The following is an 18,103-nucleotide window of genomic DNA, read 5'->3' as shown; positions in this document are numbered from 1 at the left end:
AGTTGTTATGAAAATGTGAGCTTAGTTATTTAAGTTAATTGCTACACTTGTTATGATGATATGATTGTTAAATTGAGAAATTGATGCAGAGTATCAAATTATTTTTGAAAGCATGCAAGCATGATGTATATGAAATGGATTTACGCTTTGTATGCAAAATAATAATAATAATAATAATAAAATGTTGAAGGGAAGCATGAATTACCTATTTTAGAGATTTAATTTGCAAAGTATGTGTGAATTTCTATGGTTGAATTCATGATTAGGAGCATGAAGCATTCATGCATCCATTGGGAAAGGAAAAATGGGAAAAATGTTTTGAAAGCAAATAAATTTTGGGAAAATGTTTTTGAAAAGTGTTGCGAAAACTCGGACGCTTTGAAGGCGCCTAGTGGTCCATGGTGTTAGTGTGATCTAGAGGGGGTTAGAGAGAGACTCTAGTATGGTTGAGCTACCCAGACGACACCATAGAGGTGCCATGTGGTCGGGGAAGACTAGCCAACCCCTCCCTCGTGACGCCTTGGAGGTGCCTTGGGTCGAATTACACTAAAGGTTTGGAATTTAAAACAGAAATGTTTTGGAAACAGGGAACGACATGAGCATGGCATTGCACTTCATTGGCATACATGGTGTATTTGTGACTTGGATGACATTTGTGTTTATATTGGATGTTTGTGGTTATGGTTTACATCCCCGGTATAGTATGATCCCGTTCTTTTATTTTCTATTCTATACGTGGATTCACGGGGTCATAAGAGGTGTGTCTTAGACACTTCCTACTGAGCTTATGCTCACCCCTTTATTATTAACATTTTTTAGGGCACGGAAGGGAAGTGGCGGACGACACTCCTCCACAGGTTTTGATGGGTTAGTAGACTATTTGACTTATTTTGTAACTATGATCTCATATTATTATTATTATTACTATTATTATTATCTTATAAACCTTGGGATGACACGTATATTATGTATTGCTATAGGAAAGAATGGTAACGTCTTTTGTTGACTTTGGGTTTGGGTAAGGACTCGGTTAGCAATTCGGACCCTCGGGTTCAGGTCGTTACAAATTTGGTATCAGAGCGATGGTTCGAAAACCATTAGGATGACGGGTAGAGGCCTACCTAAGGTTATGTGGAAGATGGATTGAATTGTTTCTGTGCTTATGTGTTAAAGTGTTTGCTGTTTGAGAAACTTGCTTATTTGATTAAGTGCTTATGTGTTTACGGTTTTTAAAAGGCATGCTTATTTGCTAAGTGTTCACATGCTTATGTGTTTAGTTGCTAAAATGTGTGTTATATGGCGATGACGGTGAAATGTATAAATAGTTAAAAATATATTGATTATGATATGATCACAAGTGTGATTTAGGTGATAACGACAAATGGTAGGCACAGTGTATGTAGTTTTATTTTAAATGTTAATGTGACAAGTAGCAAGCACGGTAGGTGTAAGTATGTCTTGTATGTATTGTGACGGTTATTTAGGCGTGGTTAAGCAAGTATAAATAATAATAATAATAATAATAATAATAATAATAAATAAATAAATAAATAAAAGACGGGGTGTTTAAAATTTTTTGTATGATGGGACATAATTATATCTTGGTATGGGGTACGGTTATTATGCATTCGGTTGGGTACGGGATGGTTGCTAGTACGGTAGAGGACTTGTTGCGGCATTAATGGTTGTGTGAGTTCTGACCTGACTAGGCGAGGAGCTCGGTTGCTCAAGGGTTGTTGGGTATCGGTTTTTATCGAACTAATGGCATAGGTCTTTAGCTCATGGATCGAGCTATTCGATGCATGGTTGCTTCATTTTTCTTCTTGTTTTTGGGGTGTAATGCTTGGGGCATAGCACAGTGCAATGTCTGGGGTGAGACGTACAAGTTTCAGGTGTTAGCGTGGGGGTTTTTGTGATTGTGGAGGTCAGGTGTGCACTGTGAGGGAGAGGTATGACCTTAGGGGGTTAGTATTTTTAACTTGGGTCACGGTTTGGTACTGAGGTTCTCTTCGAGTCGGTTTATGGTGAGTGTGATAGAGGTTGTTTGAGTCACGAATGTAGTCTATGGGATGTAGATGTGTATCTTTTGGTACGGTCTAATGAGGCGTGTTGGTTCTGACTGTCGTGGGTACTTGTTGGATTTTGTAGGTCTGGGGTGATATAGGACCGGTTGCAGGGTGTGGAGTATTTTGTGTCTTGTAAGAGTCTGTTTTGGAGACTGGGTTGTCAAGGAGTGATTCTCATTTTGGATAGTTATCTGAGCATGTTTTGGGTAATTAACTCTGAGTGAGTTGATTACATAGTTCGGTGGATGAGTGGGGTTATAGGTTGTTACGGTTGTCAAGAAAGTCTTGAGGTAGTGAATAGTGGTTAGTTTTAGTTGTGTAGAGCAGGATTGCACTATAAGGCAGGTTGTATGGGGTCATTGAGGTGCTCGGTCATTTACGGATGAAGTGATTGATGGTAGGTACAGTGTTACTAAATAGGTTGTATTCTAGGATTTGAAAGCTGTGGACTGCAGTTGGATTTTATGTTATGTCTGAGGTATCAGAAGATTGTGCTTGGTGTTTGAGGATTCAGAAAGGTAGACTGATGATTAGAATGATTGGGACGAGGTTGATTTGTGGGTTTAGTTGTTAGCCCCATCTGACCTTTGTTGGGGCCAAGGGTGTTCTGAGGAACGACGAAGAGGGGAGGTAATGGTGTTAAACTTAGGGTATTAAGTTTTATTGTTTAGGCATGTAGATCACCTTAGAAAGAGTGGTATAAGTAGTTGGTTAGGTATTAATGATTGATTGCATAGTTAGTGGTTTTGAGAAGATTATTAGGTGTTGAGCATTTTGAGATTGTGCCCATTTTATTTTAAGGATTTGTCGGCATGGCATTGCTGTATGAAGGTTCTTTCCTAATGGTAAATAGTGGTTGTTATGGGGGGAGTATCGAGAGGAATAGTTATTTCTTGTTTTGATGGTGTTACCTTAAGGATGTTTGAAGAAGAATCACTTAGTTGTGGCTTGATGGTCTGGTAGGGTGATAGGTTTGAACTGTTGTTTCGAATTAGTGGTAGTAGAGGCGTTATGGTGTGATGTTTAGCATTGATGAGCATAATGGTTTCAAGTATGATATGAGGATGGATTAGAATTATGAGTGTTGTTATATGTTGTCAGGTAGGTGATCGGATTGTGAGCCAATTGAGGTGATTATGGACGGCTTAGTTTTTAGAACTAGTGAGAGTGGTGTTACCTAATAGGCACCTTTTTCTTTTGAGGAGTCAGTGGATTGTTGTGACTGAGGTCACGGGTCTTGTGAGCATGGAATTTGAGGGAGTGTTACCCAGAAAGGTAGAGAGGGAATGGATGGTAAAGTGTTGTTTTATGGCATAGAGGTTGTCGGTTAAGAGTGACTGATTCTAAGTAGAACAGGACGTGTTATCCAAAGGGCTGTGATTGTTTCTAGTGTTAGTGTGCCCTGAACGTCGATGCTCTTACCTGATTGGTTTTGATTAGCAGGGGTATCGCGGTGTATAGTATACGAGGTTTCTGTATTGATAAAGCATGACGATTCTGTTAGTGGTGAGGTTGCCTGGAATCGAGGTCGTAGTCCCATGTGTGTTTCCAGTTAGTTCTTCTCCTTGTGTGCAGGGAGTTCATTTCGTCTCAGGTGAGATTGGGTGTCCATGGTTAGACGATTGGTGAGCAGCGTGTGATAGGGTGTTGGGTGGATTCAAGTTCGAATGGTTAGTCTCTTATGAGAGCGGGGTCGTTACCCTTTCCATTTGCTCTAGTCCTGGCAAGGACGTCGTTTATCATGAGTCTTGTTCTCCGTTTATGAGTTGTGCGCGTCCGTGGGTGGACGGACCAGTGTGTAGTTGTTATGTTATTAGAGTTCATTGATAAAGGTTTGGTTAGTTTGGTCGACTCACTCCCACGAAGGGAGATAAAGTCGTTGGTTTTTTGTAACGCTTGTTTTGGGAGTGGTCTTAATCGGTGGAATGTGAGGCACGAGTTGCCAAATAGGAATTGTGTTTCCGGTGTTTGGTACTAGCAGAGATGGCTAGGGAATGTGTATTGAATAGCGGTTTGAGGATAATTAGGTGATGTAATATGAGTCATGTACTCGGAAGTTTTTATAGGCGTTTGATTCGAGCAGTGCCTTGAGGACAAGTGTCGATGTTGTCTTAGAATTTCGTGACTAGAGAAAGTGAATGTGTGATTCTATTAAGGAATAATAGCAATGATTGACTTTGGTTTTGAGATCTCAGGCATGAAATAGTTACATTGTGTGTTTTGACGAGGTAAGAATTGAATCAAGTAATGCTATGGAGTTGTTTATCTATTATGGGTGTTAAGAGGAGATTAGAGATCTTTTATGCTAGTTGATGACTGAGGTATTTGGTGCCGTATTGCTTTTAGCTTTTTATGGTTGTTTGATTAAAGTATGATTGGGATTTTTAGAGCAGGTATATGACTGTATAGTTGTTGAGGTTATGTAGGATGATGGATTGATAGTGAGTGGATCTCATGGTTATCTTATGGACTGTGTAAGAGTGTGTTTGAGGTTAGACCTGAGGACAAAAACGATGTCTGTGTTGAGACCGAATTGATGACGAGAATGGCCTGGCCAACCATTTCTCCTGAATCAGTCCATCTCTAGCACGATGTTGGGTCAAAGGTTAATGATTGTTTTAATGTGCCACGGACACTGAGATCCTGGTAACATGTGTTATGTCGGCATGATGGTGTGGATTAGGGTGGTTAGTCTCGGGTGACGAGGTGTGTTAGGTAGGACCAAGTATCCGATAAAGGTTTGTGGTGCAACCATTGATTATCGAGGATCTCGTTTTGAGGATTTGTGTCCAGGATACATGATAGTACGTTTTATTATTCTGGTGACTCATGATTATGTAGTCATTGGGAAATCTGTTGTTTTGTCTTCTTGAAGTTTTCTAGTGTAATGATTGTCGAATATTGCGGTTGGTGGTTTGTGTTAAGTGGCGAGTGTTGGTTTGATAGAGATGTGTAGATTTGAGTTAAGCTTGATTGTGAGATGGACGGGGTTCCTCATTTGGAGTCTTGTGTGTTCTTTAGAGGATGATTTGGGCTTAGACGTTGTCATGTTCGGTGGTCGGGCGACCACTCTTCTTTCAGGCTTTGGAGCCATTTGTGGCAGTGTTGAGTGGACCGATGTCTATTTTGAGTTGAGTATTGTGTAGAGCGTATCAGTTGGTTTTGTGTTGCAAAGTTGTGAAAAATGAGTACCCTCATAGGGTGGTGAGTATTGGGTTTCAGTGGCAGTGGTTTCTGATTGCCTGGTGAAGTCCGGTGTCAAAGGCAATAATGTTGGTGAGTTCATGGTCCTGTGGTTTGGTGAGGTGTTTCTTAGGAAGGTCTATGGTTATGAGCCTCATTTTTTAAGGAGGGTAGATTTCGAGGACGAAATCTTTTAAGGAGGGTAGATTGTAATGGTTGTGACTTATATATATATATATATATATATATATATATATATATTTATATTTATATTTACATTTAAAGGAAAAGATTTTTTGTGGCGTGGGACCCGCCACTATACCTTATTAATTAAAATGACCACAAGGTCATTAACTGATCCCAACCTTTTTCTACTCAGTTTGTCATTCTTTCTTAGCCTTGTATGAGTTTAAATTTTTTTTTTCCCCCCTCCATTTAAGCTTAAAATCAAGCTTTATCTTTGATAATTTGATCATGCCACTTAAAGCAAAGTTGATGAGTGCGTTGAGACCTTCGTTTTGATCGGAGCAATTTCTAGTTTGGAGCACTTTTGAAATTTCAAATTTTGGGTCTAATTTGGGGCTTTTCATCTATTTTCAGGTAGGGGTGTTCTAACCCACAAATTCTTTGATTTCAGTGAGTTATCTCCTTAAATTTGGCCCAAGCATGATTTTATTGTATTAATCTTGTTATAATCATGAGATAATTTATGTGTTGTATGTGCTTTATGTGTTAAGTGGCAAGCTAAGATGAGTTGTTATGAAAATGTGAGCTTGGTTATTTAAGTTAATTGCTACACTTGTTATGATGACATGATTGTTAAATTGAGAAATTGATGTAGAGTATTAAATTATTTTTGAAAGCATGCAAGCATGATGTATATGAAATGGATTTACGCTTTGTATGCAAAATAATAATAATAATAATAAGAATAAGAATAATAATAAAATGTTAAAGGGAAGCATGAATTACCTATTTTAAAGATTTAATTTGCAAAGCATGTGTGAAATTCTATGGTTGAATTCACGATTAGGAGCATGAAGCATTCATGCATCCATTGGGAAAGGAAAAATGGGAAAAATGTTTTGAAAGCAAATAAAATGATTTTGGGAAAATGTTTTTGAAAAGTGTTGTGAAAACCCAGACGCCTAGGAGGCGCTTAGTGGTCCATGGTGTTAATGTGATCTAAAGGGTGTTCGAGAGAGACTCTAGTGTTGAGCTACCAAAACGACGCCATGGAGGTGCCATATGGTCGGGGAAGACTAGCTAACCCCTCCCTTGTGACGCCGTGGAGGTGCCTTAGGTCGAATTACACTGACGGTTTGGAATTTGAAACAGAAATGTTTCGGAAACGGGGAGCGACATGAGCATGGCATTGCACTTCATTGGCATACATGGTGTATTTGTGACTTGGATGACATTTGTGTTTATATTGGTTGTTGAGGTTATGGTTTACATCCCTAGTATAATATGATCCCGTTTTCTTGTTTTCTATTCTATATGTGGATTCACAGGGTCATAAGAGGTGTGTCTTAGACACTTCCTACTGAGCTTATGTTCACCCCTTTATTATTAATATTTTTCAGGACACGGAAGGGAAGTGGCGGGCGACGCTCCTCCACAGGTTTTAATGGGTTAGTGGACTGTTTGACCTATTTTGTAGCTATGATTTCATATTATTATTATTATTACTATTATTATTATCTTATAGACTCTGGTATGACACGTATATTATGTATTGCCATAGGAAAGAATGGTAACGTCTTTTGTTGACCTCGGGTTTGGGTAAGGACCCCGTTAGCGATTCGGATCCTCGAGTTCGGGTCGTTACAATATTACAGCCTTAAAGGCAGCAAAGGAAGCCTTTTGGTTTGATCTCACCGATTTAGAGGTTGTGGAGCATACTAGCCTGCCTATTGAGCTATATTGCGACAATAGTGCAGAAGTAGCCCAAACCAATGATCCAAGGCTCCATAGAGGAATAAGGTACATTGATAGGAAGTATCATGTCTTACATGATACTGTCCGGCAAGAAAATGTACTCATGGCTAGAACATTGCATTAGAACACAACTTTGTTAATCCATTAACAAAGGTGTCATCGATCAATAGTTTTGATTGTCACCTGGATAACATTGGAGTTAGATGCAATTAGAATTGGCAATGAGGGCAAGTGGGAGCTATTGGGATTTATATGCCCTTGCATAGTGAATTTCTAATTGGATTAAAGTGACATATGTTCCTAAAATATCTGAAATATTTATGCTTTATACAATTGGTGAATTCAATGTATTATATTTCGATTCATTATGGAATTGATAGTGTCCACTTGATTACAAGAGATATTTATATATGTATGTGATGGCGATCAATACATGAATATAAATAGTAATTATAAATAGTTCATAGTCGGTGATTATGGATGGACTCATTATTAACTAAGACTTGAACTGGATCCGCATTAGGTTGAGATATATTGCGAGAGCCGTCGTATGCAATTGTTCACTATCACCGTCATGGTTTTGACTCTTAAGCATGAGAGAAGTATATACTCTTTTATTAATTAGTAATTACTTTGATTTGTTCAGCGGAATCTTCGGAATCCTTAGACCAGTACTTCGGGTAATTATGTAATTAATAGTTAGAGGGTTATATTTTCAATATTTGCATCATTGCTACTTGTATTTATTTTGTTTTGATTATGGTTGATCACAAAGTAAATTCGAAGGCCTTCATGTGTTTTTAGACAAAATGATTTATTATATATTTATTTATTTATATTATTATTTTTGTCAAACAAATGTTTTATTGTGATCAAGCCGGAAATAATCAAAGATACCAAAATAAATATATTAATTAAGTAATCGGATTGATAACTTTATTTATCCAATAATTAATTATGTATAGGGGGTCAAAGTGCAATATTGACTTAAACGTTATTTATTATTTAATTGGAGTTCAATTAATTTTTTTTAGTGGAGTAGAAATTAATTTATGAATTAATTTAATTGAGTCAATGGATCGGGCTAATTATTAATTCATTATAACCAAGAAAATAATAAGTCCAAAGGATTTTCACTCTTAACCCAACTTGATATTGGAATTCTATTAGATTTGAGATATGTGAATTATATAGATTGAGAAGGATTTATTGTTTCATTTCCTTATCTTTATGTTGCCTATATATGCATGGTCCATATATATTTTATGGTGTGACTTTTGGAAGAAAAAGGAATATATTTTCTTTCTCTAGAATTTTAAGGTTAGTGTTCTCTTCTAATGGAGGCTCCCATAAGCGTAACTTTCTAAAGTCATCCATGAAGGCTTATGGGTGATTCCTAAAGGCAAGACCATTAACAAGAAGATGGAGATCTAAGGAGGAGGCATGTAGGAAAGGGATTTACAATAAGTGAGAACATTCACTTTAGAGGAGAGATTTAAGGTTTACTCAAACCTTGATGTAAGTTTTCTATCCTTAAATTGAATGGATTATCATAATCTTTATGCATAAAACTTGTCTCTATATATGAATCAAGATCTTTATTTGAAAAATCCTTATAAAGTTTTAAAAATTTTCGTTTCCTCAACAGTGGTATCAGAGCTAAATTTGATTCATGTATAGAGTTCATATTTTTTATTGAAGAAAATCATCATTCATGGATCCAAATTTATTATATGCATATGTATATATTTATATATGATCACGATGTATATATATTTGTAATTTGATGATGTTGATGTATGCTTGGCCATGGATGAAACTTATAGGTTAATTGAACGTAATTTTATCTTTGGATGAATGTAATTAAGGCTTTGATTTAGCCACTTGAAAGTTCAACGATGTAATTTTATTTTTTTTCCATTGTATGTCAAATTGTAAAATTTATTTAAAGCCATGTAATCGATCAGCTTTTCGATGCATCAAACGCCTTTTACAGTGCTTCCTTTCAAATTCTTCAACAATGGCTTTGAGGGTCTGGAACACCTCTCTGTTAGCACTCGTTGACATCGCAAAAGAGCAACACCCTCTGGTGCCTAGTTTTCTGTATCTCATACGAGACTTGTTTCTCAATAGTAAAAAAGCCATATAGTATTTAAGAAGTTCTCTTAATTTCTTTAACAAATCATGGCCAATCATCATCCGCAATTCTGGACAGCCTATAATTCTCTGAAAAAGTATAAAACATTGTCCATCACGAACAAAAGAGCCAAGTCAACGTAATCATAGTGTTGGGACTTGACAATCAATTTGTGTACTAATTTATGAATTATCCAGATTAAATGGAGTGCCAACGGTGTTTGCCACTCAACTTCTACATCGTCCATATCAATAATCGGCTCATCATCCATATACTTCAAATCTGTCGATGGCTTAGATACAATTAACAAAGTTAAAGATTGCTTGTACTCAGAGACCCGAATGGTATAGTCCATCACATACCTAGTCGAGCTGTGAATAGTCCCACCCGGAACCAAAATTGTTGATTGCTCATGGCACATTTCTTTCTCTAGCTGCAATAGAGTCCCTTGATTACTTCCTTGAGCTGAGAAAGTATCTCAACAGCCCGGATTCAAAAAGGTGACTCAGCAACCTTGATTTCAATAGGTTCCGCTGATTTTGATTGAAAAAGAACGTCCATTTCCGGCGGAAGATCTGACAATGCTTTGTGGAGGTCTATAAATTTGAACAGCCTCTGTGGCGATAGACGACTAGTACTTATGGCATCCACAAAGTCAAATAACTGAACTGTGGCATCTCTAACTATTTCAGTATAACAGATATCAACTGCAACAGTTTCAAGACTGGCAAAAATTTCCTAACAGAGTTGTCTCTCTTTGGGAAAGAAAATTTGAACGCAAAACTTGGCCGCACATATCTACTGTCTGATCTTCACCTCCAACACTAGCCACTCCAACCTCCAAATTTCTTGAATGCTCAATTTCTCAATGCCAAGGCATTGAAAACACGCGCCTACTATATCCTTCCTTACTCTCCTGTAAACCTGAACGCACTGAACAGAGTCCATCCTTTCAACAATACTCTGGAGATCATTGATTTCTTCTTCAGATGGCACAATATCGTAGTCTAAGTAATCCTCTTCAACTAATTCATAGGCTTCATAGCTAATGCCATCAGTTACTGAACTCGAAGAAGTTGAATAGCTCGGATTGATGTTGCCAGTCCCAGTCAGAATGTTGACAAACTCCTCCTCAAGCCGGGCCATGGCTTTCTTGAGCACACTGTTGGCCTTGCTCTAGTCATCAGCAGGCACAGCCGTCAATTCATCCAGCGGTGGATCTCATCAACGGCTCACAAGTACTGATTTATCTCATTGTGATCTTCTCCATCAAACATCATGTGTCCTCTCGCATCACTTACATCCCATTGCAAAATTATCTTCACAGCTGACCAGGGCGGAGTCAGGATTTTGAGGTTGGGGAGCCAAAATTATAAACAACATTACCTAGCTAGAACTTTGGAAAAAATATATATATATTACATAGGCAAAAATATTTTACTATTTATTATATTTATATAAAAATATATCTATTTAAACTTTTTTTAATTTATTTAAATAAAAAAAACTAGTTATTTAAAGAAATTTTTTATCAAACTTTCTGAACAAACACAAATAAAATTTATGCCAAAATTATAAAAAAATTCAATTAAATAACTCTCTTTATTTACCGAAAAGGGAAAAAAAAAACACAAATAACTTGAAAAAAATGTAACAATTGAAAATTTAACAAAACAATAACAATGATAAAAAAAATAATAATAAAAAAAAAGAAAAAAAAAATACACACAAACAAATTAATAAAATAAAATTTAGATTCTTAAATTATCGATTTTTGTTGATATTCAAAACTTCAAATGAAATTTTTGTTCTTGATTTTGTAAAAATTAATTTCTTATAAAATTCTTATAAAAGCTTTTCAATAAAAATGAAAAAAAAAAGGTGATGGAAAGAATCATGTATGAGATGGAATTTTAGAATAATAAGGTTATAGAAAGAATCGTGCTTGTAGTCACATTATGGAAAAAACAGTATTTGAGTTGAAATTTTAAGAAAATCACATTAAATTTTTATGTAAATTAATTTTTATCGGGATTCTATAGTCGTTAATTAAACCACTATATAAACTATCTTTTGTTAAATTCTAATTAAAGAAATAATTTTTTTTTTCTTAGGGGGGCCAAGTATCAATTTTATACTATATATACTATATTATTTTATTTTTACCTATACTAAAAAAAAAATTTCCAAAAAATTAGGGGGGGCCATGGCCCCTGCCGGCCCCCCCTTCCCTCCGCCCCTGCAGCTGACTCGTATGAAGCCACAACATTGTCTGGAGTTTCCATTGTAAGAGCAGTTTCAACTACAGTTATGTGTTTAAATTATACAAACTCAGAGAAATGGCAATGTATATAGAAGTTATAACCTGTGGTCTTATCTTATTGGTAAAGGGAAAAGAATGGAAACAAGACTACGGAGTTTGCAAGAAAGATTCTAGGAAAGAGTGGAGGAAATGAATAGTGAACAAGAGATTTTGTCAGCATCTAATAAAAAGGGAACAAGGTTTTTTAATTTTTTATTTTGGCAAATAAAAAGGAACAAAGATGTTTTTCTTGTTTGATTGTGACCTTTTTATTATCAAATACACAAGCAAATGTTCTGTTCCCAAATACTAATTAACCAGTTTGTAGGGGGAAAGATAGAAGAATGGAATAAATTTAAGGTAGGACAAAAATGAAGCTTTTTCTTGGATGGTTTGGTTTAAGGATAAAGTAGTTTAATAATTCATTATAACGATCAAATAGAAGTGAAAAGTAGGGGTATAAGTATTACTAATGTAATGTTTGTGATATATATATATAATGTTAAAAGAAATAAAGTTAATGGGCCCCATCAATACTTTAGACACCACAAAAGGGCCTAAAGGCCTTTGACTAGACTGCTTTTTCTCTCTCTCTCCCGCGTCCAATTCCAATAGCTTCTTTTCCTTTTCTTTTCTTTTTAATTTTAAGCTTTGATTCCTCCTTCCATACTTAGTATTTTTGAGTGTCGTTTGCGGCAAATCAAAGAACACGACGAGATTTAGTTATGAGTACCAACAATTTTAGTTTTGGTGCACTTTAGGGAGTTCAAAATTCTAGGGTTCTTGGGCTCAAATTAGGAGTTTTAATCAATTTGAGGTAGGAGTGCTCTAATCCACTAATTCTTGCATTTCTTGTGAATTTTTCCCCTTAATTTGACTTAAGCATGCTTACTTTTAATTTTTTTGTGATTATGTTTATTAGGGTTATTTATATTGATGGTGATAAATGTGTGTTATGTGCTAATTGTGCTTATTAGTATAATGATTTTTAACTTGTAAAGAAGCATGCTTAGTGTTTGTTTGTTTTCATGATTTTCAATTGCTATGACAATTTATGTTATGAGTATGGAAATGAATTTGTGAATTGTATATTTAAATTACTAGTAAAATGAGAAATAAGAATATGAGTTGTCCATTTTTAGTAACTTATTAATTTATTGAAAAATGTATGTAGAAACTTTATGGTTGAATTGATGAAATGAAATAGAAGCATTTATGCATCCATTGGGAAGAAATAGGGAGGAAAATGTTTTAAAATAAATGAAATTTATTTTTGGAAAAAAAATATATATATATATTTTAAAGGAGTTTGCGAAAACCGGACGCCCAGGAGGCACCTAGTGGTCCGTGATGTTAGTGTAGTCTAGAAGGGAGTATGGTTGAGTTAACTAGGCCGGATGCGACGCCTTGGAGGTGTCTTGTGGTCATGGATAGTTAGTCAACCCTCCATTCGTGACGCCTTGGAGGTGCCTTGGGTTGGATTACACTAACGATTTTGGAAGTTGAAACGGAAATGTTTCGGAAAATAGGGAGTGATATGTGCATGACATTGTACTTAATAACACTGTGGTAAACTTGTGATTGGTTGATATTTGTTACATACTTGTTATTGTATTTGAGAATGTGCGTTTCCCTATAGCATGATCCCGTTCACTTTTTATCTATTCATTGTATGGATTCATGGGGATATAAGAAGTGTGTCTTAGACACTTCCTACTGAGCTTATGCTCACCCTATTATTTTTTAACATTTTTTCAGGATATGGAAAAGAGGTGGTGGACGACGGTCCACCATAGGTTTAGACGAACTGAAAGACCCAATTTAATTTGTTATATTTTGTATTAGACTCTAGTATTTTGTAAATGTAATATTAACTACCTTGTGAAACTTTAGTTTAATTAGTATAATGTTATAAGTTATGAACTTTTCAATTCTTACTATATTTTAGACTGTAAATTGATGTAACTAAAGTGTATCCCTTGTTTGGATGAGATGGAGGAACGGGACTTCTGTATGTATGTAGTTATTTTGGGAATGTAATATAATATCTGTATTGTGCGTTGGGACAGAATGTGTTAGATTTAAGGCCCAGTGAGGTCATTGCGTTTATTTTTTGTATTTCAACAGGTCGTAGATGGACTTTTTCTGCGAAGGTCATGCCGAAATTTTATATTTTTTTCATTATTATTTTGGTATCCTTTTGGGGCGTTACAACTAAAACTAAAACTAACAAGAAGGAGAGAATGTAAGAAAAGTTTAATGATATTTGATTAAAATGCATTAGGCAAAGCACAAATATTACTCCAATTCACAAAAACAAAAAAAAAAAAAAAAAAAAAAAAAAAAAATACCTATACCATTCAAACTAACTCTATTATCCAGGAAATTTACACAACATTCTCAAACAGAAATAAAAGCACGAGAAGTTTAAAATAACAGAGTCAGAGATACAGAAATCAACACACAAGTTGTTCCCATGTCCAATATACAAGCAGCTGCATCAGATATCATAAATAAGCAGAATAGCAATGCTGAGCGGGCAAATAAATTTATTGCACCCAACAAACAAGTAATGCATGTAACACAAGAATGGGCATTATTGTAACAAAGTTAAGAGAACAGAGACATCACAACAACAAAAGGAAACAAATTCAAGACATAGAGCATAATAGACACTAAAAGTGGAGTAAATGTAACTGAATTAGCCGCTTGAACATTTCTTCTGCTCATGCAATACATATACATGTCAAAAGGGCTGGCAATTAATGCCCCCACCTGAAGAGTGTCCAAACAATCTAATAGGTACAGTTAACATATGATATATGACAGATATATTTATAGATCGACTATTATTTTCTAGAATAGGTAGCAACAAGAAATGGCATAAAATATGATTAAGACAGTAACAAGTTAATGTATTCTTTAAGCACTCAAAACAATACTGGCAGATGAAATGAAGTAACAGAGCTTAAAATGAATTCAACCTAGAATTTTGTTAAGCAAATGGTTTCTAATGGGACAAGACTGGGGAGGTACTAGTGAAAGGAGACCTCTATAGCAAGTTCCACCAGCATATATTTTGAATGAATAAAATTGTACAAAATCCTCCATAAATTTCAATAGTGATGCAATAGAGATACAGTTTGTACCTGTGGTTCAAAGGACGCATACACCATAAAAATAAAAGGAACAACAATTATAGATCATTCATCAATTTGATCAAACAATGGAACATTTAAGGTTCCGAAATAGTCAAAATTTTCCCAAGCTGTGTTACTGTGGCACATAACAAGTGACATGTGATGTCAAAATTGAGAGTGTTATTCAACTAAAATGAATTTTTCCTGGATCGTATTTAATAATCTCCACCAACCTATGGCTATTTCATTCATGTAGCAGACTAGAATATGAAGAGCAAAGATATTGTTTTACCCATGGCTATTTCATTCACGTAACTTGGTATAATATGAAGAGCAAAGATATTGTTTTTCTAATCCATTACACCTCAGTAAAAGTAAAAAAGATTATAAACATTAACATATGCTTACCTGCCTCTTGGAAAAGACTGATACCAAAAGCCAAACCCCCAAAAATAGAGCACTTTCCTGATTGTGTACATCAACACCATTGCAGTTGGAATATGTAAACTTAAGGCATAATCGAGCGGTCCAGGTCAAAACCTTGAGGGGCCATGAGCTTTTCATTGACTATGATGTTTTTGAGGCGGTTGATTAACCTATTTGGGCTGGATGTTCGCATAGGGTCAGGGTCAAGGTCTAGCAAATTTTTTAAGAAAACCAGATTCAGAAATTTTAAATTTGGATATTTCTTTTCATAAAATTAAAAAATTTCATGTTATATATATATGTCTGTGTGTGTGTGTGTGTGTATATATATATATTAAATATGACATATACGTAATTTTCGAATGTTATGGATTTGCAAATTGTGAAATTACATATCAAGTATGATATATTAAATAAAACATGTGATATATCAATATATGTATTACGCATATAACAAAATGTAAAATATGTGAAATTCATTTCAAATTTAGGTTAAATGGATTTTTTTTACCTAAAAATCTAAATGATGTGTTTGTCAAATATAATTAAGTGATAAATTTGTGCTCTTATAATCTGCTAAAAGTTATAATTCCAGACTTTTTTTTCCTGGACAATAGGAAAAAAATTATTTACAATCAAATTTGGCAGCCTCAACCAGGCAATAAGCTAATAATTACTACAACAAATCACGTAAACTTTTTCCAAAACTGCAGGCTTTCTGAAACCATGACATGTTGAAGGCGAAACATGCCCACTGGTAAACTAAGTAAACAACTCGTAGGCACTTAAACAAACTAAAATTGCTCACAATCTAAGTAAAGAGGACAAGAAAACAAAGAAATGGTATCAAAAGAAACATCTTACATTTGGAACAGATAGAAAAACAAGTGAGAGAAAATAAACACAGAGCTCTCACAACTGTAATAAGTAGAATGCATTATAAATTCTAATACAAAAAACCAGGTGACTATAAACCGCTCTACGGACCTTTATCTTCCTGTGCACAATACCGTGCTGTGCACAGGAGAGCATCTGGGTCCAGGTTCATCTCTGAACAAGGGAAATGTAGACTATGTGCTTATTGTCATTTCTTGTTCAATTGATCATAGACAACGGGACACCATTACAAACTTAGCATAAGAAAACCATACTATATTAGTACCCTAAGAATTAAGTCTAGTACAAATTTTTAACACTGTAACTAACTAACCACAGTAAGGGCAAAAGACTTATCTGGAGATAAAATCCAGCACCAAATCTGCAAACCCAAAAGCATTCGAACTATTATCATGAGGAGGATCTTCTGGTGTGTTTTCCAAAACTAACGACCCTTCCTATTTGTAAGTATGGATCAGCTTCTCGATGCATTAAGCGCCAGGTCAAGCTGCATCAATTTTGTTAGACTACTGCCAACTTCGTTAAGCATGGCCCTGCGGGTCCTGCGCATCTCTCTCAAAGCAATCCTTGACATCCCAGAAGAGCAGCACCCACTGGTGCCTAGTTTCTCCTGTCTCATACTGGATTCGATTCTCAATGTTGAAACTCTCACATATTGGATTAAAAGTCTATATAATTTGTTTAACAAATGATTGCCAATCATCATCCTCAATTCTGGACAGCCTATAATTTTCTGAAGAAGGTAAAGAACATTGTCCACCATGAACGAAAGAGCCAAGTCGATATCATCGTGGTGTTTGGACTTGACATTCAACTGGCGTACTAAATTCTGAATAATCCAAATTAAATGGAGTGCCAACGGAGTTTGCCCCTCAACTTCTATATAGTCCATATGAATAATCGTCTCATCATCCAAATATTTCAAATATGTTGATGGCTTAGATACAATTATTGAAGTTAAAGATTGTTTGTACTCGGAGACCCGAATGGTATAGTCCATCACATACCTAGTCAAGCTGTGAATAATCCTACCAGGAACCAAAATTGTTGACTGCTCATGACACACTTCTTTCTCTAGCTGCAATAGAGTCCCTCTGACTGCTTCCTTGAGCTGAGAAAGTATCTCAACAGTCCGGATTTGAATAGGTGACTCAACAACCTTGATTTCAATAGGTTCTGCTGATTTTGATTGAAAAAGAGCGTCCACTTCCGGCAGAAGATCTGACAATGCTTCGTGGAGGTCTATAAATTTGAACAGCCTCTCTGGCGACAGACGACTAGTACTTATGGCATCCACAAAGTCAAATAACTGAACTGTGGCATCTCTAACTATTTCCGTAAAACAGTAATCAATTGCAACAGTTTCAAGACTTGCAAGGATTTGCTCACAGAGTTGCTTCTCTTTGGGAAAGAAAATTCGAACACAAAACTTGGCTACATGTATCCACTGTCTGATCTTCACCTCCAACACTTGCCACTCCAACCTCCAGATTTCTCGAATGCTCAATTTCTCGATGCCAAGACGTTGAAAACACACATCCACTATACCCTTCCTTACTCTCCTGTAAACCTGAACGCACTGAACAGAGTCCATCCTTTCAGCAATACTCCGGAGATCATTTATTTCTTCTTCAGATGGTACAATTTCGTAGTCTAAGTAATCCTCTTCAACTAATTCATAGTTAATGCTATCAGTTACTGAACTCGAAGAAGTTGGATAGCTCGGGTGGATGTTGCCAGTCCCGGTCAAGATGTTGACGAACTCCTCCTCAAGCCGGGCCATGGCTTTCTCAAGCACACTGTTGGTCTTGCTCTTACTCTTGTCATCATCAGACACAGTCGTCAATTCCATCGAACGGTGGATCTCATCAACGGCTCGCAAGTACTGATTTATCCCATTGTGATCTTCTCCATCAAACATCTTTTGTCCTCTCGCAGTGCTAACATCCCATTGCAAAATTATCTTCACAGCTGACTCGTATGAAGCCACAACATTGTCTGGAGTTTCCAT

The 18,103-nt window shown here is 35.9% G+C and overlaps 1 protein-coding gene across 1 annotated transcript; it reads right to left on the bottom strand.

Annotated features, from left to right (window-relative positions):
• Positions 1–16,546: 16,546 nt before the first annotated feature.
• On the bottom strand, positions 16,547–18,103 carry LOC132269928 (exocyst complex component EXO70H1-like). The gene has a single exon (XM_059771147.1). The coding sequence runs from the start codon at positions 18,101–18,103 to the stop codon at positions 16,547–16,549; it is 1,557 nt and encodes a 518-aa protein (XP_059627130.1).

Source organism: Cornus florida, unplaced genomic scaffold (genome assembly GCF_030987335.1).
Source record: "Cornus florida cultivar Cherokee Brave unplaced genomic scaffold, ASM3098733v1 CherokeeBrave_3.0.0_Hap2_Chr08, whole genome shotgun sequence".
In the NCBI taxonomy this organism is placed as follows: domain Eukaryota; kingdom Viridiplantae; phylum Streptophyta; class Magnoliopsida; order Cornales; family Cornaceae; genus Cornus; species Cornus florida.
Note: the sequence above shows the minus strand (reverse complement) of the source record. Positions and strands in the feature narration are given on the sequence as shown.